General features: G+C 35.3%; 1 protein-coding gene across 2 annotated transcripts in view; it reads right to left on the bottom strand.

Annotated features, from left to right (window-relative positions):
• Window positions 1-212: 212 nt before the first annotated feature.
• Window positions 213-26,005, bottom strand: part of LOC150107313 (TNF receptor-associated factor 5-like) — a 38,311-nt gene continuing 12,518 nt past the window's right edge. The window contains exons 3-9 of one of the 2 annotated variants that reach the window (XM_090391178.1): window positions 23,431-23,568; window positions 18,041-18,091; window positions 12,643-12,738; window positions 10,102-10,239; window positions 6,525-6,587; window positions 4,897-5,172; window positions 213-2,821 (exon numbers count right to left, since the gene is read on the bottom strand). In XM_090391178.1, coding sequence (XP_090247304.1) covers window positions 2,591-2,821; window positions 4,897-5,172; window positions 6,525-6,587; window positions 10,102-10,239; window positions 12,643-12,738; window positions 18,041-18,091; window positions 23,431-23,568 — 993 coding nt within the window. In that variant the 3' untranslated portion in view covers window positions 213-2,590. The remainder of the gene's footprint in view (window positions 2,822-4,896; window positions 5,173-6,524; window positions 6,588-10,101; window positions 10,240-12,642; window positions 12,739-18,040; window positions 18,092-23,430; window positions 23,569-26,005) is intronic. The other variant, XM_090391179.1, reaches the window with a different exon arrangement.

Raw genomic sequence — 26,005 nt, 5'->3', positions numbered from 1 at the left:
CGAACGTACTGACTTTCCAATTAAACATAAAAAAATAATTTTTCAGCTATTTTTAGGTAAGTGGAATATTTTATTTTTATAATGTTGTCAAGGCGAAACCTTCCTTGGCAAATGTGAAAAAGTACCTGAATAGCTTTGAGACTTAAACTATCTCAGTTCATCAAAAAAATTTTTTTTTTTTTTAAAAAAAAAAAAAAGTCGAGATTCACTAGTTCATCAGAAATTCGTTTTATTTCCTTTTTTACACGTATAATAATGCCTTGTTTGGAATAATAAATATTATATGCATAATTAATTTACGAACATTTAATTTGAAATTTGTAGCGAATGTAAATGTAGACGTTTACATTTCTTGGCCTTTGATAGAGTTTTTCATGTAAACAGACCTAAAATATTTAAAATTATAATAACGGAATTAATCGTAAAATATTATTTATTAGTATAATTTTCGTCTGAGTATCACAGGCATCTTCAGTACAAGAACAAAGGCTAATTAAACAATAACTGACAATTCCAAAAGGCGCCAGTAGCTAATGTAAGATAACTAAAAAAAAGTCAAAACATTTCCTAAAAAGGAAATATATACACACACAATTAAAAAGGTTAGGAAAGATTAGCTGATTTATAAAGTACTATTCTCTCACAAAGGGAATAGACGTAAACCATTGGATCTGCTTAAGTTAGGAGAGTGAAGTCAAGTTTTACATGTTTCTTTATAAAGCCGTTCCATGAGGAAACGACTTTTGCGAAGGACTCTTGTCTTGTTCCAATGAACTCTGTCTAGTGTTGATGGCATGTTCTGCAAGTCCAGACTGTTCAGGTTCAAGGTATTGAATATAAGAGTTCTTCTAGTCGAATAAAGGCAGATCTTCCTGTTTGTCCGAAATAAGATAATCCACAAGAGCAAGGAATCTGGTAGACACCTGGATAACCGAGATGTGGAAGCTTGTCCTTTGGAGAAGTGAGAGAGGTGGAGATTTTTCTGAATGGTCGAAAGGCAACAAAAATATTTAGTGGTTTTAAAACTTTTGCTATGCGTTCACTAATGCCTTGCACGATAAGGGATACGAATACGCGTTATTTCTTCTGTATTTGAAGAGGAAGACATATCAAAACTACTCGAAGCTCTTTTGATAATGGAATTCGTATATCCATTAGATAAAAAAGAGGAAATAATGTATTGCAATTCTTTCTGTAATAGATCGTCTGAAGAACAAAAGGAGTGGGCCCGATGAACCAGTGTTTTAATAGTTCCTGCCTTTTGACTGGGATGGTGATGAGATTCAGCATGGATATAATGGCCTGTATGAGTCTTCTTCTGTAGACTGTGAAATGTAGGTTACCATCTGGTTGGCAAAGAATTAAAAGATCTAAAAAGGCTAACTGCTTATTTAATTATACTTCCAGGGTGAACTGGATCCTAGTACGAAGTGCATTTAATTTCGAGAGAAACTGTTGTAGTTAATCAGAAGAGCCATTTCAAATAGCAAAAATGTCATCCACATATCTGAACCAATGAGTAAGTCTAGGAGAAAAGTCAAAAATACGTTGTTCAAAGTGCTCCATAAAGAATTTGGCTATAGCAGGAGAAAGAGGATTGCCCATTGCTGTTCCTTCGATATTTGTTGATATAACTTGTTTTTAAAGGGAAACTAATCAGAATGTATTACAAAATCAAATATGTTTACAAGGTCTGCAGGAAATTCTTGTTGCAGTAATTCAGTGCCCTCAGATAAAGTAACATTAGTAAATAATAAAACAACATCTAAACTAATCATATCCGAAACGTCCAAATGAAGATCCGAAATTTTATTTTTGAAATCCAAAGTATTTTGTATATAAGTATTAGTTCTTCTAGTTGAAGACGTGAGTAAATTTGATAAAAATATAGAAATTTTAGAAGTGTGACAACCTATACAATCTACAACTGGTTTCAACGGAATACCTGGTTTATGAACGTTTGGAAGCCCATACAATCTAGGTGGACGACCGAAGTTTTTTATTTGTAGATACATTATCTATAAGAGAATTAAGTCTTTTCAATTGACTCCCGGTATTGAATAGTCGCGGAGTAATAGAGACATCTCATATTCTTTTCGAAAAGAATATGAGAGAAAAATGTCTATTACTCCGCGACTATTCTACTTACAGGCCCCTCACATAGGATCCTACCGGGAGTTTTGATTTTTTTTTGTTATCTTACATTAGCTACTTAGGTGGCGCCTTTTGGAATTGTCAGTTATTGTTTAATTAGCCTTTGTACTTGTACTGAAGATGCCTGTGATACCCGGGCGAAAATTCTAATAAATAATATTTTACGTGAGTTAATTCCGTTATTATAATTTTAAGTATTATGTCTACTCATGGTATTTCCTTACCGAAACAGACCTAAAATACTTCGTAGGAAAATAAATTATGAGATATTCGCTTAATCATCCACACTCCCATCTCGCATTTCAGCAAACAATATCAGTAATTCCTGATAGCCACGATGCAAAGAAAATAATCACGATATCAATGTAAACCAAAGCCGTGCATAACTTTGACAAAGCGATAGACTAAAATCAGTTGATAAACTACGACTTCAATGTCAGCGATCTTCAAAAAGTAGAACCCTTATGATCAGTTTGTCACCGATTCTGTAAGGACTGTCGACCTTTTCCAAATCACGATGCGAAACAAACTTCGGCCATCCCATGCCTTTGCTCAGAGCTTCAGGAGATCGTTCAGTGTGGACGCTGTCGAGGGCAGCACGAGAAGGATCGAAAACTTGAGACTTGTGATCTTCTTGACCCATTTGGTCCATTAGCATTACTGTGACCTATAAAAGAAAATGGTTATTTATCAGTATTATTAGAAATGACACTGCCGTAGAGGCGATTAGGGTCTTGAATGTCATGTTGGTATGTTTTTACAGGAGGCCGTTTTGAATTTTTGCCGAATGAAAAACCTGTGTTTCCGGGGGACCAACACCCTTCACCTCATCTTCCGATGAAAAACTCTTCATAAAGGTACTTTGCGTCCTAGACGGAATTCGAACCCTTTCAACCAGAGAACGTGTTTTTTTTTTTTTTTTCCTACTGCGCTAGAAGGTACTTAAATGTTGAAAGCAGGAACATGGGGGGGGATCTTATAAGTCCTAACATTGTTAAAAAAATTAGTTTCGGGTAAAGTTATTTATTTCAAGACTACGGTCCCAACTGGTGGTACGCGTTCCCCCGAGGTATATGCTGGGTCGTTCAGGGGTACATGAAAAATAATCAGTAACGGCGGAAAAACAAGTAAAATAAACAATTTTATATTAAGATAGGCACTGAACAAAAGTGTCAGTATTTAAAGACAGCTATTTTAAAAACAAGGGGTACAATTTATAGAAACGGATTTAAAAGGGGGTACGCAAGTGGAAAAAGGTTGGGAACCACTGGCCTAGTGGATAATATATGTTTTTCATCCCTATAGACTGTGGGTCTATAGGAATGGAAACTTTAAGTGATCTTATGATTTTCATGAGACTACCAGTCTCCTTATTGAAAGCTCAAATAGCTTTTAAAAAAAAAGCATTAGATTCTGGAGCAATGTTCCCTGCTTATCTAACCCTAAACTGTCTGTTCAACTCCCTTTGGATGGGATCATCATTTAAAAAACCAAAAAAAAAAAAACACATTTAACTTTTTATATATAAATATAATAATATAATAATTTACCTTTAACAGAGGAGCAAGTATAATATAATGTACAAGATGTTTTTAATTTTGTTCTGATGGTTTGCTTATTGCAAATGGGTAAAGCGTATAATATGTATTAATGCGAAACTATAATATGGAGATTAACGCTGATCGATGCTCTGAAATTCACTTCGAATATCGCTATAAAGAAATTGTATAAAATTGATATTCAAACATGCCCTGTGAGACTAATTATCTCAGTGGCATAGTTGGAATCGATGAAGATAAATCCTAGGATATTGGGAGAGTTTGTTGGATTATTGTGAGGAGTTCAAAGTATTACTTAAATAAGATCGTTGTTTTCTTGATGGCAAATGCGTCTGCATCTGTTCCAGCTTGATTGTTGGAAGTGGAAAAGTGGCCAGTTGGAGTTGTGGGCAATGGGAAGATGTGCGTTTTCAGTTGACAGCGATCTGCCTGTTGGACCTGACATGCTTTTCTAAAGAAGAGTAAGAAATACGAGTATGTATTGAGTACTTTTATTATTGGATATTGAAGGCGTAACAAAGATAAACTCGTTGTGATTGTATCTGACCTAATATCAAGCTCTTCGATGAATTATGTTTACGTATGCGTTGCAATTCTAAAATACTACTGCAACCTTTGACTGCCAATTGAATGAAATCTGTGGTTACTACTAGACGTTTCCCCTAATCTTCCCCCTTTAGATGGATCAGTATAGGATCTACGTCTCCAGTTTCATAGTTTTATTTTATATATGATTCTAAAGGATCGTATATAATAAAACCACGAAGATCCCTCCAAATCAATTTTCTCACTGTGAAAATAAACACTCTACAGTATGATGAACTGGCAAAAATTTCTTTGCTCCATAGATTCTTTAGTTTTTTCCCCTTAGCCCACTCATGGTACTAGTGTATGTATCTATAACATTTTAGTTATAACCTTTCGTGTGTTGGGATTCACATAAACTTCGTATAAAGTTTATCTGAATATAAAAATTACATATAAAACCCTGAAAGATTTATTTCTAATTAAAATTGACCAACCTTTAATAATATCAAATCTTTCTGAAATGAAATTCACAATACTATACTTATTGTAAGTAAATTCTTCAGTAAAACCAATTGAATGTTTTTTCGCCAATTTTGTTTTTCTTAGTTTCAAATATTCTTAAGATGTGCGCAGAGAGGTGAGATATTCTACTTACTTTCTTGTTGAAAGGCCATCTGAGAACAGAATCATATTCTCCTCGTAGAATAACCACGAACAATGACACGTGTGTCCCTTTCCCTGCTCCGTAACCTTGGAGATGAGTCTCCAGTCTCAGTTTGTATCCAGGCGTGCCGACATAAAACGATGGACTAATAATTCTCGTTCGTTGACCTGCTCTTTCTTCACGCTTCAAGATGGAGTATGGTTGAATGGGCCACGTTAACAGGACGTCTGAATTCCTTTCGGCATGTTTTTCTGGAAGCGGGAGCTGCTGTCGTAGTAAAAAGCATGTTTTCGTTAGAGTATGATTATCCCATTATACGAGATGTATGTGGTTTAATAAAAAGTTATTTTTGTGTGGCTTTCATGATGTGCATGTTAGGCGACATGTTTGACACGCACCACCAAAAGATTGCATATTACTGTTGTTGGAATTACGAATGCCAACAGCAGCAGCAAAGAATTAACATTATAGTGGCTGTTAAGGTGAAGAATTCTGCAAGTGAGACTACATATTGACAGACAATTTTTACAAATGTGCAACATATATATAGCGGTCACAGAAAGCGGTCAATCAGTGACCTACGCGGTTGTATATTATCCAAAAGATCTATGGGAAAAAACATTGAGATGACGAAATTATTTAAACTTATATAAAGAAAATCTAAACGTAACATTAGAAAAGTCTCTACAAATATGGCTTAATAGTTATAATTACCAAAATTTTCATACTTTGCTCTTAAATAACTTTGGTTTTTTTCACCCTCCTATACCAACGGTGTAAATGCTGAGTCGACTCTATCGAGTTATCTGAAGTGAAGATGGAGAAAAACTTCTTCAAAGGAGATAGTGGAATAAAAGTGAATGCTGTTACCATGGAGAATCGAAATTTTAATCTCATCTAAGTAAATGTCAAACATATTTAGCCCACCACTCAGAAGAAACGTAAAGAAAGAATAGGTATGAAAAATAGCAGCCTGCGTAGTTCGTGATAAGGAATTTACAGAATTTCAAAAAGAGCTAATTGTCAAATGCCATCTCAGAAATTTGTCGTTACGTGCGCTGTGGCACGCAAGGACAAATTATAAACGTTCCCTTGTCAGTGATTTGCTGATATCGGAGAGGAAGGAAAAATCAGGAGTGCGATGATAAAACAGTTTCTAATGATGCGGAACCCAAAGAGAATTAATCACTACGGATGGGTGTTTCGCGGAGATCATTGTCATTTACGCGAAAGGTCGAACCACCGTAATTTCTTCATTAAAAGTAATTTCTTTCGACATTCATTGTTATGTGAATGCTTTCAGAGCATGTTCTACGTTGATATGTTGAACGTTTCTTAAATTTTAAATAAAATCATGTTAAATGTTATACGATACTATAAGCAAAATCTTTGACATTGCTGATAATTTTTCACGAATAACTTTAGGTGCAGCACAGTGAAGAAACCAACACTGGTAAAGCTTCCATTCCAAAAATTGACACTTAATATCAATAACTTCCAGTAGAAGCAGTTTCAATCACATTTTCGTTGGGTACATCGCATCCAAAGAATAGCATAATTTCCCACGCTGAGTAAAGCAGTCAAGAAAAATATTAATTCACTAATAAAATCCTACAAACCTGTTCGGCAGATGGTGAAGGTACATCTTCATTTGTTCCTCTAGTGATTTTCTGTTTCAGAGACTAAAACAAAATAAAACAAAACTTGCATTAATAGTGATCACATGCATGTCTATCCAGAACACATGCATAACAATACAATCGAAATTTGATTCTTTTCATTCGTTTTGAACTTTATAAAGTTTGTTGCCTTTCTAGATCTTACAAGTATGCATATTTCTATTCAAAGAAATAACCTGTACATTGCCTGCCAGTAGCTGTCGCCACACGCAGTACAAATGTAAAGAAGAATGAGTTAATTTATGTCGCAGCTGTATTTCATACATTCAAAGGAATATTCTGAACGGAGCGTGTCCGAACAATAGCGCTTGGTCCTTTCATGTGAATTGGTACCAGGAAGTGATTATTGTATTTCGCACAAATTCCAGACGTGTGCGGCGTGTACTGATTTTTTTTTTCTGTTGAAGCTGAAAATCTGTTACAGAATACTGTAACCATTTCTCATGAGGTTTTTTCTTAAAAAAAAGTTAAGATGGCTCGCTTTAAAAATTTGTTGTTTTGAAAAAAAAAAAAGACTATTTATTTACTCGTAATACAGTTTTCCAGACTAAATTTCTATGTCGTTAATTAAATTCAAAGTATTCAACTACGTGATTGATAGAAAGACGGCAGTTACGTAATCAAAATCATCGATCCATCTTCGGCCAAAGATCTTAATTTTTTTTTTTCTTTCTGAAACTTATAAATGAAGTAACAAGGAAGGTCAGAAAACCTAAATTGATTTCTGCTGTAAAAGAAACATTAAAAAAAAAACCCAGAATACTTGATACGTAGGAAACCAAAAGCATATTTTAAGTCCTCAATTGTGTAGAAATTTTGCATTCTTGAACTTCTGCCAATTTTGTTTTCGTTCTTTGAACATTTATATTCTTGATGTAAGCTGTAGGTGTTGTAATAATAGTCTTTTTTTTTCATTTAAAAAAAAATTAAAAATAATTTAAGCAACCCAATGGGATTATTCAAATTGCTGGACACTATTTCTACAAAAATAGCGCCGTTTTCTCGAAAACAGACGATTCAATGGTATCGGTCAGCATCTTCTGACGCTAGTGTAGACTAGTTTGTTGCTTTATAATACGCACAGACTGATTTGGTATTTTTTTTCTCATAAAAAAAAAACAAAAAAACAAATTTATACTGAGTGTTCCATGATAGATCGTTTAGGATGACACATTACTTATGGCTGACATTTATCATATATAGTAATATTTTTAAATGGAAATTTGAACACAACCACAACTCAACTTTGAGGATATTAGTTATTCATAACGATGAGCAGTTGTCGAAATATAAATCAGCAGACAGTGATTCACTTTTACTTAAAATAAATTATTTTTACAGAATCGATAATAATTGACGATAAGACGTGAATAATGATAGCCTTTCATGCATTTACTCAAAATTAGCGATGCACAAAACCAAGGCTATTTTGAGAATAATTAAAGCTTGCGAACAAATTAAAGATTTGTTCGACATACATAGCTTGGATTAGTATTTTAAATCCTTTTGAAATATATTATAGATTTTAAACTTATTTTAAAGTGGCAAATTAAGTATCTTATTTACAATTTTTCGGAATAAACATTGCAAACAAACAAACAAAAAAAAAAACCCTTAACGGTTGTTTAAATCGCAGAAGTGCGGGCATATTATCTGTGATCGTGACTCTGAAAGCGGGGAGAAGTAAGCATGTGACAAATTACAAAATTTACCGACATTTGTTCCTTCTCAACTTAGATAAGATAGCAGTTTCACCCTTTGTAACCTTCCACTATTCATAGTTATTTTTTACGATGACGAGATGTAATCTCGCTCTACATGATAAAATAGTTAACTAAGACGGAAGTGACGTTTTTCACAATTTCTTTTTTGAGCATGCGTGTGAAAGAGTAACATAACGTTAAGCGATGTTGCATGTAAAAATATCATGCACGATATTACTCCGCGCTGGTGCTGTAAGTAAATTAAGTAAGCAGATTATCTTCTGCTATTCACAAGGAAGATGCACGCAACAAGCAGACGTATCGAAATGAGCCCACGCAAACCTCATTTAGCATTACGTAATGGGAAAAGACTAATTATCCTGAGCTCATTATGATATTTCGTCTGTAAAATCCTCGCAAACAGTAATTTAAAATCTTCCGGTAGTGACGTTCATTCCATTAAGGTCACAATGTGAAGAATAAACATGCAGATTAATAAAACGTTTTATTGGCTCAAGGCCCAAATTAAATTTGTGGAAATAAAGAAAAGGATATAAAGAATATTTTGTTACAAAAATGATGTAACCAAAACATTGCTTATTTTGACGAAACCATAGTTCTTAAACTAGGTAGTTTTACGCTTGCCTTGTGCATTTCTACAATAGAATATAATGTGATTAATGTAGGGATTCATTCAATCCTGATATAAATACATCCAAAATTAAGCTTTATTATATATAATCAAGTTTTGCCAAAAAGCAATCTCTTTTGGTTGCTTTAAGTTGCTAATAAAATACGGATCTTGTATTTTGTTTCTTCTTCATTTGTAAATATTTCCAATGTTAGTTTACAAATTAAATTGGAGAGATAAGCAAGATAATTAAATCTTGGAAATCAGACTACGAAGTAAGAGAATACTTCAGGTTTTAAGCAATTTTTTTCATGACTTCGAAGACAAGTAGAAGTCCTTTACACACACAATTAAACAGTGTAAAAGTTTTTTTTCTCTATCTAAGCAAAATATTCATTATATTAATAGGTTATAATGCAAGAGTTGTGAGCCAATAGTCAGTCCTTCGAAAGAAGAGAGGTGCTCTGTAGCGAAGCTGCAAAGGCATCCGAATTGGCTGAAAAGACCTGGGTTCGATTGCTATCTAGGAATCGAAGCTCCTTTTAGTTAATTCTAACTAAATCAATCCAAACCATGCGAGTGGAGATGTTATGGAATGTTTTTTTTTTTTTTTTTTTATACTTTCCTTGAAGAAACGTTTTTGTGGATGGGGGGGGGGGGAAGAAATGCTTAGCATTCTTAGTTTGAATGTCAAGTATAGCAAATCAGTGTCGGATGAAAACAAGCAGAGATTTTTCATTCATAATTTCATGAGTAAGGTCTGATTTTATTTAAAAAATGTTTATCTTTTCAGTTAATCCTATAATCACAGGTTTTACGAGCACCTCGAGGAAATAACACAGTTCAAATATTCTGTCGTTCCACTCGTGTTTTTTTTTTTTTTTTTTTTTAATTTCAAATACGTTTTGACTGATAAATAATCAAGATGAATTTCACACGCAAACTTTCTGAAACATTGTTGAAACGAAGAAATACGAATTTAAATGATGTACTGCGCATGATCAAAAAGAACTGATCAAATGGCTTACTCGGAGGCATAAAGATGATCGGATTAAAAATAAATCTTTATTGACTGACATATAAGTATTTTTAATTTTTAAAACATCTTCGTATGGTAATTATTTTCTTTTATAAATCAGTGTAGATGGTAATTTTAAGAAATATAATTATCAAGGCTACTTACCCGGATTTCGTCCCACACGTTTTCCACTGCCCAATGTAAAGCTTGAATGTTGTTGTTATAGACTGTTCTCAGCCCTTCAACTTCACTTTTAATATCATTGATCTGGTTTCGGAAGGCTTCTTTGACAGAAATTATCTCCTGAGTACGAAATCAAAATCAATATTGTATTGTTCAATTACAGCAACTTTAAAAATGATCAAAAGTACTTAAATTATAAATTAATTATTCGATACGTTTGACATAGGAGAAATCCTTCTCTGTTTGTGTGTCAAATTTGAAATGTTATTTCAACTAGATATTACTTAAGAAGAGCAAATGCTTCTCTCCATCAGCAATGCTATTTCTTGAGATGGCTTCTGGGAGTGCAGTAGCACTGAAGGTATCAAGGATTCAAAGGTAAACATGGTAATAATACTTACTTTCATAGATTTCATTTCGCTGCGTGGAAAATGTTAGGAAAGAGTCTTTTCCACATGAATTTTAGAAAATCTTACCGTATCGGAGACTGATGCATTTCCTCATAGGTGTCCAAGAATGTTTGAATTAACGCATCGCTGAGTGGTAGATTGCATGAGCCAAACGAGCTCCTTCAGTTCCTTAACCATAGAAGTCCTAAGCGGACAGGCACTTAGGACTTTTGTGGATTGAGTTTCTGCGATTTACAACGGGTAACCACAATAATAATAATAATATCACGTTTAATAATGGTTTTTCCCTTCTTTTTATTTTGCCCTAAGAGGTACATTCGCGGGAAAAAAAGTGATATTTTTCTTTCTACTGGAAAATGCTAAGTATGGTAATTATTTAAAAATTTAAAAGAGTTTTAAAGTGAAAAATTAACAAGCCGATCTCATAGTAAAGTTTCCTTCTGGAAGTTCCTGTGAAGAGTAGGATTTTGAATTATAGACCAGTGTGTGTATGTCTGGAGTTGTGGTTAAGGTGTTAGAGAATCTAGTGGGGAGCAAGATTCGGAATTGGGTTAACAACAGAAAAATACTCTTTGGCGGCCAGCATGGATTTACTAAAGGAAGATCGTGCTTTAGCAATCTTCTTACATTTATAATAAAATAACAAATGCATTAGATAAGGGTGTTGCATATAAAATGGTATACAGTATTTAGATTTTGCAAAGGCATGTGGCAATATTTAGATATTGCCACATGACAAGCTAGTAATTAAAGTGGAACGGGTGGGGCTGAACAGTAGATTAGTTCGCTGGGTTAGAGATTGGATGTCTGATAGGTATCAGCGACTTGTCTATGGAGGAGCGATATCGCAGAAGAGAAAAGTTACTAGTGGTGTACCCCAAGGGTGTTTTGGGTTCATTGCTGTTTAATTTGTATGTAAGTGATATTTGGAGAGGTCTGAATGCAGTTGTTTGCAGATGATACAAAGTTAGAGCTATCTGATACTAATATAGCTCTATATTAGATCTGTTACTAATATAGTTCTCTCTAACTTTGCAGATGATACAAAGTTAGAGAGAGCTATCATGAGTAAAGCAGAAGCAGTGGCTTTGTAAGAGGACTTGAATGCACTGGCTGAATGGGCAAACGAGTAGGGATATCAAATTTAATGTTGCAAAGTGTAACGTTTTGAAATTTGGGAAGCAGAGATGGGATGTAGAGTACACAATCGGTGGAAATATCTTGGAAGAGGTAGAGGAGATGAGAGACATGGGAGTATTTGTAGATAATGGCATAAAATTTCGGGAACATGTTACTAAAATTGTGAGGATAACACCGCGGATAATGGAATGATGCGGAGGACACTGACTTATAGAAGTAAGGATGTTATGGTTCCCTTGTCAGGCCACATATGGATTACTCTAAGCAGATTTGGTCACCTGGTTTTCAAAAAGATGAACATGTATTGGAAAAGGTTCAGAGACGATTGACTAAGGTGGTTTCTGGTCTCTGAAATGTTGGGTACGAAGACAGATTGACAAAATGCAATTTGCAGAAATTGGTGGATAGGAGGAGAGGGGATATGATCGAGACATATAAGCTGTTAAGAGGTTATTACCAGATTAATGTCGGGGAGGGTTTGCATAGAATGGGTGAGGATAGGAAGAGAACAAGAGGTCATCCCTGGAAGCTGTATAACGAGCGTGTGAGCAAGGGGGTGAGGAGAAGGTTTTTTTGCATGGAGAGTGGTGAGTGATTGGAATACATTGTCCGAGAGTGTGGTGAACGCAGAGACAGTGAACATATTTAAGGTGCGGTATGATAAACTGTGTGTGTATAACAATGGACCGCCCACAATGAGTCTGACTCCATGGAGGTTGTTTATAATAATAATAATTTATCTTGCAAAAACAAAACAAATTAGCTGAAAAACATAGTTTATGAATATAATATTCTCCGTTGCTTAGGTCGTAAACTTTGCATAAAATCATATTTTATAAAATCACCGCACTTTTGTTCATGTAGTCTATGTAAGCTCATGACGTCATTGTTGACGTTTATTCACATTTGCTGAAAAATACACGTTTCATTATTATTATTATTATTAATCTTACTATACTGGTTGAACAATTACCTCGAGTTGTAACTGTACCATCTTCATGTGATTTACGATTAGGGTCCAATGCCCATTCAGAGAATTTTGATGTTCAGCTACTTCTTCAGCGGTTCCCTGAAAAAATCGGAAATATTAAAATATGTGAATACATAAAAGTTGATAATTTATAGAATGAAATCTGGTCACTGTTAATAAAGTAAACGTCTAATTGAAAAAGGGGAAGAGACGTAGTTGCCTCTTTCAAGAGCAGCGTTTTTTGCGTTTTGGTCAGAGAATTGGCGGATCGTTTTTCTTCTGTTAGGACTACTTATAAAACTTTTTAATTCATTATTTAAATTAAGGGGATATTAAATCCCACATTGTTTTAAAACCGAATAAGAAACTCAAAGATCGGGATCAAAGAGTTTCATGCCGAATATAGTAACTATAAAAGTATCGGCGACTACTAGCTTGAGCTAATGCAAGTAGTCCAAGTACGTAGTACAAACTCGGGCAACTCGTAGCAAAGGTTGGGTAAAGCTCTGATCACTATTCTTAGTATTTCCCATAATGTAAAACACATCTCCTAGGAGATATATGTTATATTTTAAATAATTTTTAATTCATTTTATATTTCTGAAATTCGGTTAGTTGTGAGATATCTACTGTAGTTTTTTGTAATAAGTCACTTTAATCATATAAAAAGCATCTATCGAAGGGAGAGCAGGCATGAAACTGTCAATTGATGTGCAAAATAAATTTCAAGTTGCTGTCACGACTTAAATCTTACATCCAGAAGTACTTCACATTTTATTGCTCAGTATAACATGTGACAATAATCGATCACACTGCTCTCTGCTTGAACCAAGTTTTGAATTCCTACTTGAAGCTCATTCCATATCTGCGCCATCACTCTTCTTGACTTCATTTTATAATAAACCTTTTCATAGATTAAATCAGCGTTTCCCAGATTATTCTTATGACGGAACACTTCACAAATCCTGAAATTTTCAGGGAACACCTTGTTATTTTGTAATATATTAATTAATAATTATTAATTCGTTACAATATTAATAATAATTGTCGTAATTATGGCATAATCATAAAGAGTATTAATACGGTATGACATTTTAACAAATATAAAATTATATTTAAATATTGTAGTTTCCTCAGGCCAATATCATTAAATTAATTTGTGCTGATTTTCATTGACATATCCCATTCTGATCACCAAAAATTTATAATATTATAAGTACTTACGAGTGAATGCAGACTTTCTCCTGTGTGCTGGTAGTTTTCCCCTCCTTTTGTTCATCCTGGAGATCGCTTTGTAGGCTAAAGGTGGATGAATCACTATCTGCTGCGTCACAAACACCTTCAATAAGAGATTTCTTAACACCAAAATTAAACAAAGTCCCTTGTCTCTTATTCATGTTAAAATTTAAATCTGTAGGCCTATTACTTTTAAAAAATCACGGCACTACGGTTTCGAAACAAGCACTTTCATCCTACAATACGAAATTATGAAGAAAGTATTCAGTATTACTAGATTTGAGAACCGGATACAGACTACCTTGATCTTCAATTTCAGTGGAAAAAATTTCTTTATACTTCCTTGCTGATTGGTCACTGACATTTGCAACACAGATGTTATTTCATTCAGCTTTGAGAACAGAGGATACGCCGCCCATTGTTGTAATCGGCTTGCAGGCAATTTTTATGACCGGTCATAAACAGCGGCATTCCCTTTCCCTAATTACTGCCATGTTTAAAAATACACGGCTTGGTCACTGACATCACGGAATACTTATTCACTTTCCGCTGAACACAATTCGGGAAACCCTGGATTAAATAATCAATTGTGGTGGTGTTGTCAACGAAGTCGCCGACCTTAGGTGACTTTGTTGGCATTGCCCACAAAGTATTCTTGGTGAGGTTTTAACAGGGTAGTTCACCACTGCTTTCCCCAACCCCCAGTTTTATCCGGCCTCGAGACCCGCGTATAGCAGGGACTGTAATCCATGTGTGTTCACGGGCCGGTTTACATGTTCTGGGGGACGATAAACCCCTTACCTCCGTATGAAACCGGCTAACTCATCTTTCGTAGAAAGAGACCAGATAAAGGTTCCTCACGTCTTGGACGGAAATCAATTATAAAAACATATTTTTGTCATAGCAAGCAGAATTCATGCTTTTAATTATACATTAGAACTCGAACTGTACGATTTTTTTTTTAAACAAAAAAAGTACACTGTGCTAGTCAGTAACAATTGCGTTAATTGCACAGCGATTGTATACTTCAGTGTTTAGTATAAGAATGTACAGTATATAACAGATTCATTTACCATATGACGGTGCTAATTTCAATGCAGTTGGTAATTCGCTTTATCGTCATTCGTATTACAACCGCCGCATAATAATGGTTCGTTTTTTTTTTTTTTTTTCGTACTGCACTCCTCGGTCAAAGATTCGGATTCAAATCCCATCAAGGACGCGGCCAACCTTCAGCTGACAAAGCTAGACTTTTCTTTTTTTTTTTTTCTCCAAGATGAAGGTCACTTAAATTGGTCTCATAAGGAAGCAATAGTTCTCCCTCTCCGGAAATTAGTTTTTCATCCCCTAGAACAGGCAAACACCAGAATTGTTTCAGCAGTCAAATCAAGCCTTCGCCCCAAACCCATTGCAGCAAGTACGATTCTTGTGTTATTGTTGGCTTTGTAGGTTAAGACCGACATGACCCTTTCACATTTCGAACCTTTCAACTGGCTTAAATGTCACCAGCGATTGTTCGAATAGCGCACATACACTGAAAAGTGCGTCAGAGACAAATGGAAATCGCTACTACCTCTCTTATATGGAACATAAAGGCATTAAATTCTGTTCCCATATGTAAACAAAGGATAGCTGTATGACATGGACTTTAGTAGAATGATCAAAGGTTTAATTTTAATGTATTTGCCGGTGTTAACAAGGATTATTCTATAGTGCAGGCTGTTGATTTTGTTAACCAACTGCGTTTGAGATATAGCTCAGAAATGGTCATTTAATAATCAATAATTAAATGAATGAATGACTAATAAACAGTATCAAAAGCATAGTAACAATATTAGTAAATTTATAATCTTTTCTTATTGGGACCGTTTTTTTTTTTTTGGTGTGTGTGTGAGAGAGACAGCTCTGCTTTTATGGAAGCAGTTTTTGACAAGTTTACTTTAGAATTAAGTGATAAATGGGGAACAAAATCAGGATTAGAAAGGTTATGAAACTTGGGTTAAAAGTTCAAAAATGGAGGTGATCTGATGTTCGAGCAGTTTTTGAATGATTTTCTTTTATCTGTATTAAAATCTTACTATCATCATCATCTTAGCTTTGAGAAAAGTTTCATGTTAATCCATAATCAACAGTGATTATGGAATTTTAAGCATGAAAGAATTTATGTAAAGATAGTTAAAAAAAAAAAAAAAAAAAAAAAACACTGAATAGCATAGCAAACTTGGCTTGCTTTTTAAAGGTAATCACCTCTGCATTGAAGGTAACGGTCATTGGCAGATTCCCATTAGAACCGTCACATCCGCACACACAGAAGTGTCTGCTGTTCATAATTATATATTTTGATCGACTTTAGCTGATGCTTTTGTGTTGTAGGATTGGGTAGTCTCTTAATTTGCTTGGAAAGTAATCCAGACATGCAAATTATTCGTCAAAAAGTCATTTCACAGCACTCATCAGGATTCACAGAATTGAATTAAAAAACTCATTCATATTAATGAAAGGAAGCGGAGAAAAAATTCAATTGGGGTGTTCTATGTAGAGTATTTTTTTTTTTCTCCTGAAAAGTGGACAAACAGTTTCCGGGAGAAAATATCCTTCCATCTTACTTGGAAAACTTACTTGGAAAAATTAATCCTTCATTGGAAAACTTTCCAATGAAGGATTAATGGATCTAAAATGTTTTTTGTGCATAAAGTATAAAATATGATGGTTACAAACAAGCGGAATTCAAAAACAGTCTGCAAGAAAAAGTAGGAAGACAACTCATTGGTTTAATTCAAGATCAAATGAAAATTAACGTAGTCAAAACAAATCATATGACATTCTGGGAAGGGAGTGGGGTCGAGAGTGGTCAGTTAGCAACCTGCAATGATAAACTGTCCTAATGCAAAATTTTAGAAGAGAGCGGACCAAGTGAGTCAAGTACGTTCACAGGAATTAAGCTCGCGAGAAAAGGCTTGAAGCAGCTAATCCCTACTTTTATACGAAGAACATGTAGGGCACTTTCACTAGTCTCATAAAAACAAGTGTTTTTATATGTAGTGTATTTTATATTAAAAAAAAACACTTATTTTTCAGTAGTTCATCACCCATTCATTCCATAATTGACCTAGAATATTTGAACATTTTAAAACCATAAACTCATACGGTGATTAAAAGCAACGTAATGTATGTACGCGGTTGAAAGGAAGTCTTTAATTAACCTATCCCTTTATGTAATTTGTACATCATGCTTTTGTTATCAATGAAAGCACTTTCACCTTGGACTGCTACCATATGTTCCGCGTGGCGTTTTTATTCTAGGTGTTATCAATTCAACTTGCATAAATTGTTTTGGCTCCTATGACGTCAATCGATAAGGCTGAGGTAATAAAATGACTAGTAAAAATGCTAATAAAATGCAAAATGGTTTGTGCCGCTTTGTCCGTTTTTCCCTTCCTACAATACTTTTAAAAATAGGATGGGAACCACTTTAATGTTGTTATTTTTTTAAAGAAGTTATTTGTTGGTTACTGATAATAACTATCAAACAAATGGCACACACCGACAACCGACCTCTGCTGAGCATCTCCCTGCTCTTCAACATACAGACTATATGTTGAAGAGCAGTTGAAGATCTGAAGTAGTTTGAGAGTGCCATGTTTGGTTTATATGGCGGCAGGGTTTCCAGATTGACCTTTAGTCCACTAATACCAATGCGCTATTTATTTACAACCTTCACGGAATGGAATGGATAGGAATGTAATTAAAAAATTAATTTGATTAATTTTTAATACGAGTTTTTACCTCTGTTTAAGCGTATTTATTCAGGAAACTCTTCTGAATGTCAAAAGCCTGCGAGTACTATTCCGAGTTGTTGAATTTCTTAATCAGTTTATGCATCTTTCATTGCATATTAAAATAATTAATATTCTTGGTATTATTCTTTTCTCACCAAATTCTTTTTAAGAGTTAAGCAATAGTTTTTGCAGAAGATTTATGGTAACTTTTGTTTAGTCCAAGATTAGTTCCTGAGGTAATATTCAAGCACTTGTATTCTACCTGAGGTACTTTGCCAACAGATTATCTTACCTATAGACACATCTTGTTTTACATCTCGAAATGGTAATGGTCGGATAGTCTGAACACTGAATATCAGCATTAAAAATGTTCATAATTGTCTCACCTTGAAGGTGCATCCAATCGCCCTCAGCTGGCAAGCAACAGTCGATTGACCCTGTAACGAAGAAACATTTCTGTCAGGAAATATTTTCAAGATTTTATCTAACACTTAGAGCTCTAAATTCCTACTGAGTGTTGTTCTGTGTTTATAGGGGCAGGCTGAAAAGTTCTGATAAATGGTTCTACCTCAATTCCTTCATGGTAATTATCACAACTTTTCAGCACACCCTCGTGAACTGCCGATGGTATTGAATACTTCTGTTGTTTCTGAGGTAGTGAGTAGGCTACAGTCCGATGCACTTGCTTTGGTAAAACACAACGAAGTATATTTTCCTAAGTATCTCTCTCTCTCTTTCTTTCTCACACACACAAATGCGAGGAATAACACATCCGAATTTTGGTTTCAGGGAATATTAAATTAATAGCACCATAAATATATTTAAATAATGACTATTAAAATATTAAATGCTACTCAACTTCACTGAAGTCAAATAATATGCATAATATGGAATCTACAAACAATGAAAATATATGTTGATGTGTATTTTGTCGTAGAGCAGTCGGCACGCAAAGTTCTTACAATTTTATAATTAAAAATAAATCAATCCTCCAATGCCTTTTACTCTCCAAATAGAGGAGAAGGATCTTTTTTTTACCCCTTTTTTGAAAACAGGTGGGCACCTAGTCTTCAACATTCACTGATAAGAGAGAAAGAGTAAACTCAAGGTTATCATTAGACCAAGGCTGAGAAAGTAAGATAGACAACTTCACTCATTTTTTGACTCTAAATCGGAACACTTGTATGTTTGAAATAAGTTCTACAGTCGATTTTTTTTACATGCGAGATCAAAAGCTCAATTTTCCAGGGAAGGGAAAAAACCAACTTGGTCTTCCCTGCCAAAAATCGATTAACTTGAATAAAGGCCTAGAAACATTCCTACAGTCGGTAGCTAGAATAGAACCTGTAAATGCCCTTTCTTTGGGAGGCCAAGCTCTGTGGAAGTACACACCACTTCCACAGAGGCACCCTGTTTACCTCATGCTACAACAGAAGTCAACCCGCCATGTTTTTTGATCATCATAACAAGTGTTAATTTAGTAGTTAAATGTTACAAGTGTTACGTATTGTTTTTAGTTTAATATTTTTAATTAGTAATGTAAGAAAAAGTGACTTGCAACATTTAGCAACTACGAAATTAAAATCGCCATGAAAATCTTAATCGCTCATTCCACTTGCAATCCCTTTCGTTCATCTAATCTTCTTTGATTAAAAGAGACGCCTCCATTCGACTTGCATCGTAGTTGGAAGTGAACATAAAAAAAAAGATGCTGGGTTTTAATCTCCGGACACACTGACCTAGGAACATGGGCATTAATATAGCCTTACTTATTATCGTGGAATAATCTAATCATTCAAATAAATCAGCTTATTACCTTCTAAATGTCATAATTGAAATCTTCCTTGATCTTTCGTTAACAGAAAATTGGGAAATCTTGAGCAACCTATATTCAAGTTTTTTTGTCTTGATCCTTGACTCCTTTTTTACGTTCTTTCCTTGATATCGGATGAAGTGTTGCCTCTGATTCAACAATAGCAGCGTGTACCCGACGTTTCAACTCGTGCGCTGCACATGGAGCTACTGTGTCATCTCTTCTCATACTACTGGCAACATACTGAAAAGGCTCATTCACCTGCTCTATACTTGATATTGTTAGGCATCCACTTTACACCATATTGTGTTCTTACCTTACTGCTAATAAATATTTCTTTCATGTAAAGGCTACATGGGATTCCTTTCATTAGAGAGAGTTGATTAATTTGCACATATATATATATATATATATATATATATATATATATATATATATATATACTACTATAGTTAAAATCGTTCATTTTGCAATTGTCAAACATTTCTTGGTCCTGCCCATCCTATGCTCAGAGGACACAACTTGTTACTTATAAGCAATACTCTGTATTTGCCTATGCAGAGTATTGGCTGAGGTCACTAAATTCATCTCCTGGCATAAAAAAACATCAACACATTTGTCAGTATTTCTATACTTATTTATTCCCTCCAGACTATTTGACTCTGCATAACATCATACATTCCTCCTGACAACTCTAATTTCTCTCACTTACCCTAAGAAGAACATTCTCTCCAGCTGCCAGTGTCCTTCCTCATTCAAATACACTCCTTTCAACACATTCTTGATATCGTGTCATTCATTACTGATGCTCTTCTCAACTCTTTATTATCATACCTAAGTAAACACTTAACTGCCATGGTTATTCCCCTAGGCAGGCAAACACTTCACAAATCATTTAATCTCCATTCATTTTTCGCTCACTCACCCACCCAAATGGTTAACATCTACTGCACTACTCATTTCTGAACACACCACTTAAATCAATATTGTTGCGCAATGAACATGCAGGTAGACTATTATGTCTGTACACGAATGCTAGGAGTATCAGAAACAAAGGAGTAGAGTTTGTTGCTTTAGTCAATATGTTGCGACCAGATTGTAGGCATTAGTATGAGACATGGCTATCGGAATCAGACCTACTAACTGGTATCGAGTGTCAAGAGTACAGTGTTTTTAGGAAGGATAGAGAGGAAAGGAGGGGGGGGGGAGGGTGCTGCTAATGATATCGGACGACTTGAATCCAGTTAATTGAGACCTATGATTGTACTACTAACAATATTTCATGTGGCAGTAAGTTTGAAGCCATCTGGTGTGAGGTGGAATCTAACAAGACTAATTACATAGTGGGGTGTTGTTACAGACCTGGTGAATCGGTTGCTGGTGATGAAGAAATGCTTTACCAAATAGAAAAGGTAGGCGGGAAAAAGAGTAATCATAATGGGAGACTTTAATTATCCAAATATTGGGTAGCAGTAGAATCTCATGAGAAGAATGAAAATGCATTTATTGGGCTCTCTCCCGGGACAACTTCCTCAAGCAGCTTGTGACAGAAGGAACTCGGGGTCAACGAGTATTACATTTGATTATAGTATCAGAGGGCGTTTCATTTAAAGATGTGACTATTTTGCCTCCGGTTGGTGACAGTGATCATGCGGTACTCACTTAGAAGTGACTAAGTTTATGGAAGGAATATCGACAGTTAATGGGAAGCATTTAAACAATACTTAAATGATACGATATCAGAATGTATAACGAGAGTTCGAAGAATAAATAGGATAGGAGTCAAATGGATGTGTAATTTTATTAAGCAAGAGATTCGTAAGAAAAGGATGTGGAAGGAATCCTGTGTGCATAAGGATGATGTGCATTAGAAAATTATAATCAGTAGGCTAGAATAGTTAACTGTTGTACGGAAAGCAAAGTCGGAGTATGAATAGAAACTGACTCTGCATGCTAAATACAACCCAAAAGAATTCTCTCTATAAGCTGCAAGTAAAAGAAAGGATGAATATGAAAGAATAACTCTTCTAAATGCAGATGGAGTGAGGGTTACAGATGCAGAAGAGGTTGTTCAACTAATGAGTGTCCATTTTGTTAAAAGCTATCAACCTGGTGTACGCAACATTGAGCTCATGCTACCGCTTAGTGGATGAAGAAACTCAGGTGTATGAGGACAAAGTATTAGAGCTGTTGCAGAAACTGAATAAAAATTCAGCAACAGGGAATGATGGGATATCAGAACGTGTGCTAAAAGAGTGTTCAGCTGAACTGGCTATTCCTTTGACCAGCTTGTTCTGAGATTCATATTAAACAGCCTGGTCAAAGGAATAGCCAGTTCAGCTGAACACTGGTATGATTCCACAGGAATGGAAAGAATGTATGGTAATTCCATTGCACAAGGGTAGTGCAAAGACCGATGTATCCAACTATCGATCAATTAGTATCTCCAGAGTGGTGGTGAAGATTTTGGAAAAAATCGGTTAGGGCTCGCATTCAGAAATGGGTTGACAGTGAATCTCTACTTTGCAATGAGCAACATAGGTTTTGTTTACTAAGGGAATGTGGTGTTTTAGCAACTTGCTCACATTCTATAACAATGTTACCATTGAACTAGACAACTGGAACATATACACCATGATACGTTTGGATTTTGCTAAGGCTTTTGACAGAATACAGCATGGTAGACTGTTGCATAAATTGAAGAATATGGGTTTCGGTTATAGAATATTAGTGTGGATAAGAGGATGGCTGACTGACAAATATCAAAAAGTGGTATATGGAGGATGCGAGTGCAAGATTTAAGGTAACCAGTGGTGTACCACAAGGATCAGTGCTTGGTCCACTGTTATTCAATCTGTACATCAATGATATTGGGAAGGATTTGACAAACGACATGCAACTATTTTCTGATGATGCATGTCATCAGGTCTGGCCTCCGTCGTGATTCTGATACAGTGGAGAGAGTGCAAAGGAGAGTGTTAAAATGATATCAGGATTGTGGAATACTGATTATGAAGATAGATTGAAAATTTGTAGACTGCAGACACTAGCAAACAGGAGAAAGAAGGGAAAAGGACGAGAGGGCATCCTTGAAAGATGAGAATGAAGGCCACAAAAAGGGGGTGAGGCTAGATTTTTCTCTCATAGGATTGTGCGTGATTGGAATGGATTGCCATTGGATGTTGTGAGTGCAAGCAGTGTGAATGAATTCAAGAATAAGTATGATAGCTGGTGTGTGTGGTATGTGGCCTCCCTCGATAAGTCCCCGACTTCCTGGAGGTCTCTCTTAATAATAATGGTATATCGAAGAAATTCTGAAGTATACGTTGGTAATATAATTATTAAAACTGCTTCATTTTATTATATAAAATCCTTGTTGATAATTTTTTAATATGATAAAAACCGTAACTAAAATCTTCTGCATCACTTAAAATTGGCAGCGATTACTTTTTGATAATTTTAAAAAATTGTAATTTTTAGAGATAAGATTCTAGGACTACTGTCTAGATAAATAATTGAATTATTACATGATTATGTTACTATTTCGGATTCGAAGTGTAACCTGCTTAGCTTATAATTAGCACTGTTATTTAAAGAACAAAGTGAGTGGACGTACTACTGTATTAATTTTAAATTCCAACTTAATACAGAAATCGAAACAACCTCTAAGGACTTATCTCCTCGTAGAAAGAACAATGAATTGTAAGTGACAGGCAGATGAATGCTGGAAGTATTATAGTTTAGGAATGTACTGTATTTGGTAATCTGATTTTTTCTCTCTCTCAAAAATTAAGACTGCTGAATGCAAAGAATAGTTTTTTTAATTGGCTACAAACTGCCCATATTTAATAACTCTCATTTTGAGGGATCTATATAACTACGTGAGTTGCGAATATGCCTCTATTATTTACTTTTAGTATTAAATGTAGGAAAGAAATAATAAATAAATTTAAACGAATTTACCTCTGCAGAAGGCTGGAGATCTACGTGTAACTTCGGGCAATCCAGCAACACGTGGCTATTGATTTCGCATCTGAGGACCACTTCTCCACACTTCTGTGGGCACGGAACTTTGGAGTATGGACATTCTTTGAGATGTTGCTGGAAGAAATAAAAACTTAAGGATTCATTTTGTAGAAGGTATTTTACCTTGGGTATAATAAATGTTAAAGATACCAAGTTATTTTAAACCTGGTTTTACTCCATTTCCCAAGTAAGCAAACAGACAAACAAGTCAAGTTTGCGTCTGCACGTATTGCGAGTCTAGCTGACCCTCAAAGTAGTGCAAGACCAAGGCAACTCATGGTAAAAGTAGAATAAGCTCTGATCACTAATCTTAATATTTACTCTTAATGCAAAGCACATCTCCTAGAGGAGATGTGTTTTACCATGAGTTGCCTTGGTCTTGCACTACTTTGAGGGTTAGCTAGACTCGCAATACGTGCAGGCACAAACTTGACTTATTTGTCTGTTTGCTTACTTGGGAAAGGGAGTAAAACCAGGTTTAAAATAACTTGGTATCTTTAACATTTATTATACCCAAGGTACAATACTTTCTACATTATATCTCCTCCTGAGATTTTTATTTAAGGTAGTTTTACCATGAAAAACAAGTTACCATAAGGGAATTTGTTTTATCAAAACAAGTTCCCTTATGGTAACTTGTTTTGATAAAATACTTATAAGCTTCTGTATTACTAAATTTTTGGTTTTTCTAGCCTGGCTCCCACTGATGGGGGCTGGCCTTGAGAGGCTCTGCTTGGGGATAGGTTTTTGCCTGTCTCTAAGTAGGGCCACCGCTGAGATTATGGCTCTGGCTGGTGGTGGGGTGAGCCTGCCACTGGGTAGAGCCAACGCTGAGAAGTTCTTCTCGGTGATGGGGCGAGCCTGTCACTGAGTGGAACAACGCTGAGTTGGACGGTCTTTCGGCCACTATGGAGTGGTCTAGGGATCGTCCTAATTTTTAGAGAGGTCTTTACTTAAATACACCTCAATAAAGGTCGAAACCGGTCTGGGTAGTGGCCCCCCTTGCCTTTATGTCTGTTACGTGACGTGTGCTTTTCGGCCAATTCGTCTATTTTGCAAGATGAAACACTCATGAAAAACACTTATAAAAAGCATCTCTATCTCATTTTCAAGTGAAAAGTACTTAGAAAATTTGTTCGCGTCTTTCTTCGACAGATTCGAACTCAGATATTTCCAGGCGAAGGACGCATACCTTATCGTACTGTGTTATCGATGCACTCATACCATGTAGAGGCAATTTAAAAGGTTAGAAGTATTGGCTTCAATCTCTCTTCTTTTGTAAGAGCACAGCATACAGATCTTTGATGACCTGGTTGAATTGCTGTTTCCACAATTGAATCACTAGGTTGCGGATTCGAATCCCATTATGACGTGGATGTCTGGATGGGAGAAGATAAATTTTGCCGTCAGGAATGAGACCACTACCCTTCTTATTAGACGGTTAATTGACTTCAAATTAACTTACATGTTTGGCTCCAAAGACCAAACTTACATGTTTGGTCTCTGGAGCAGAGTTCACAGAATAGTTGTGTGTGTGTTATACATATCTATCGTGTGTATAACTTCTACATAATGTCTTGTGTATAAAATAATTCTAAATATTATACAAATAAGTATCTAAAACTCGCACTGTTTATAAACCCCTTAATATAATAAAGCAACCCCAATATCTAAATGTATGCAAACTTACAAAAAAAAAAAAAAAAAAAGCTCAAATATGAAAAGATTCTTCAATTCACTCACCGTACTAATGTACTACAGACCGACGACATTTCGTGAGTGGGAATCGCATGAAAATATGTGATTCGAGGATCACAAAACTCAACAGTTGCATTTGTCGGATTCTGTACTAGATCTTATGGTGGAATTCGCTTATAACTGGTATTAAGGGATAGTCGCTGTCACATATTTTAAGGGGTTTGAGTATCTCATTTGACTTTATTAGCATCAGGATCAGTGACCTGTTACACCAAAGTAGCTTGGTTAACTTAAATTTAGCATTAAATCTTGACTGGTTTACGGGATGAAAAATCCCTCCACTGCAATATGACTTGCTAACAGCTCCAACTCACTTCAAATTAGTCCTTATAAAGACTTTTAGAATCGCGTAAAAATTAGAACTCAGAATTTTTCAGCCTAAAAAGACGTTTCTGATGAATATGTTAAGGATTTTATTATTATTATTTTTAATGCTGTATGGAGGATTTGCATGTAAACAGCGCTTCCCTGTAATAGTCCTCGTGTGATTTTTCAGTGTTTTGTGACTTGACTAATTTCAAACGTAAAGGCGAAAATGTTTATCTTTATCTCCCATGTGATTTGTTGACCATAATGGGAGAAGGTTTAATCTCAAGGGCACATTAACGAATGCCAGTACTTTTGGTTTCGATATGTAATTGCGAAAGAATACTTTTGATTTGTTCGTCAGATGATTACGACAGCATAAGATGCTCTTTGGCTGACATTCGATGTCCATCAAAAAGCACAAAGGTTTCAATCCTCTTTGTTTTGT

The sequence above is a fragment of the Typopeltis vanoorti genome, chromosome 4 (genome assembly GCF_054136105.1).
Source record: "Typopeltis vanoorti isolate ZY-2024b chromosome 4, IOZ_Tvanoo_1.0, whole genome shotgun sequence".
NCBI classification, from domain to species: domain Eukaryota; kingdom Metazoa; phylum Arthropoda; class Arachnida; order Uropygi; family Thelyphonidae; genus Typopeltis; species Typopeltis vanoorti.
The sequence above is the reverse complement of the archived record's forward strand: the minus strand, read 5'-3'. Positions and strand labels throughout refer to the sequence as shown.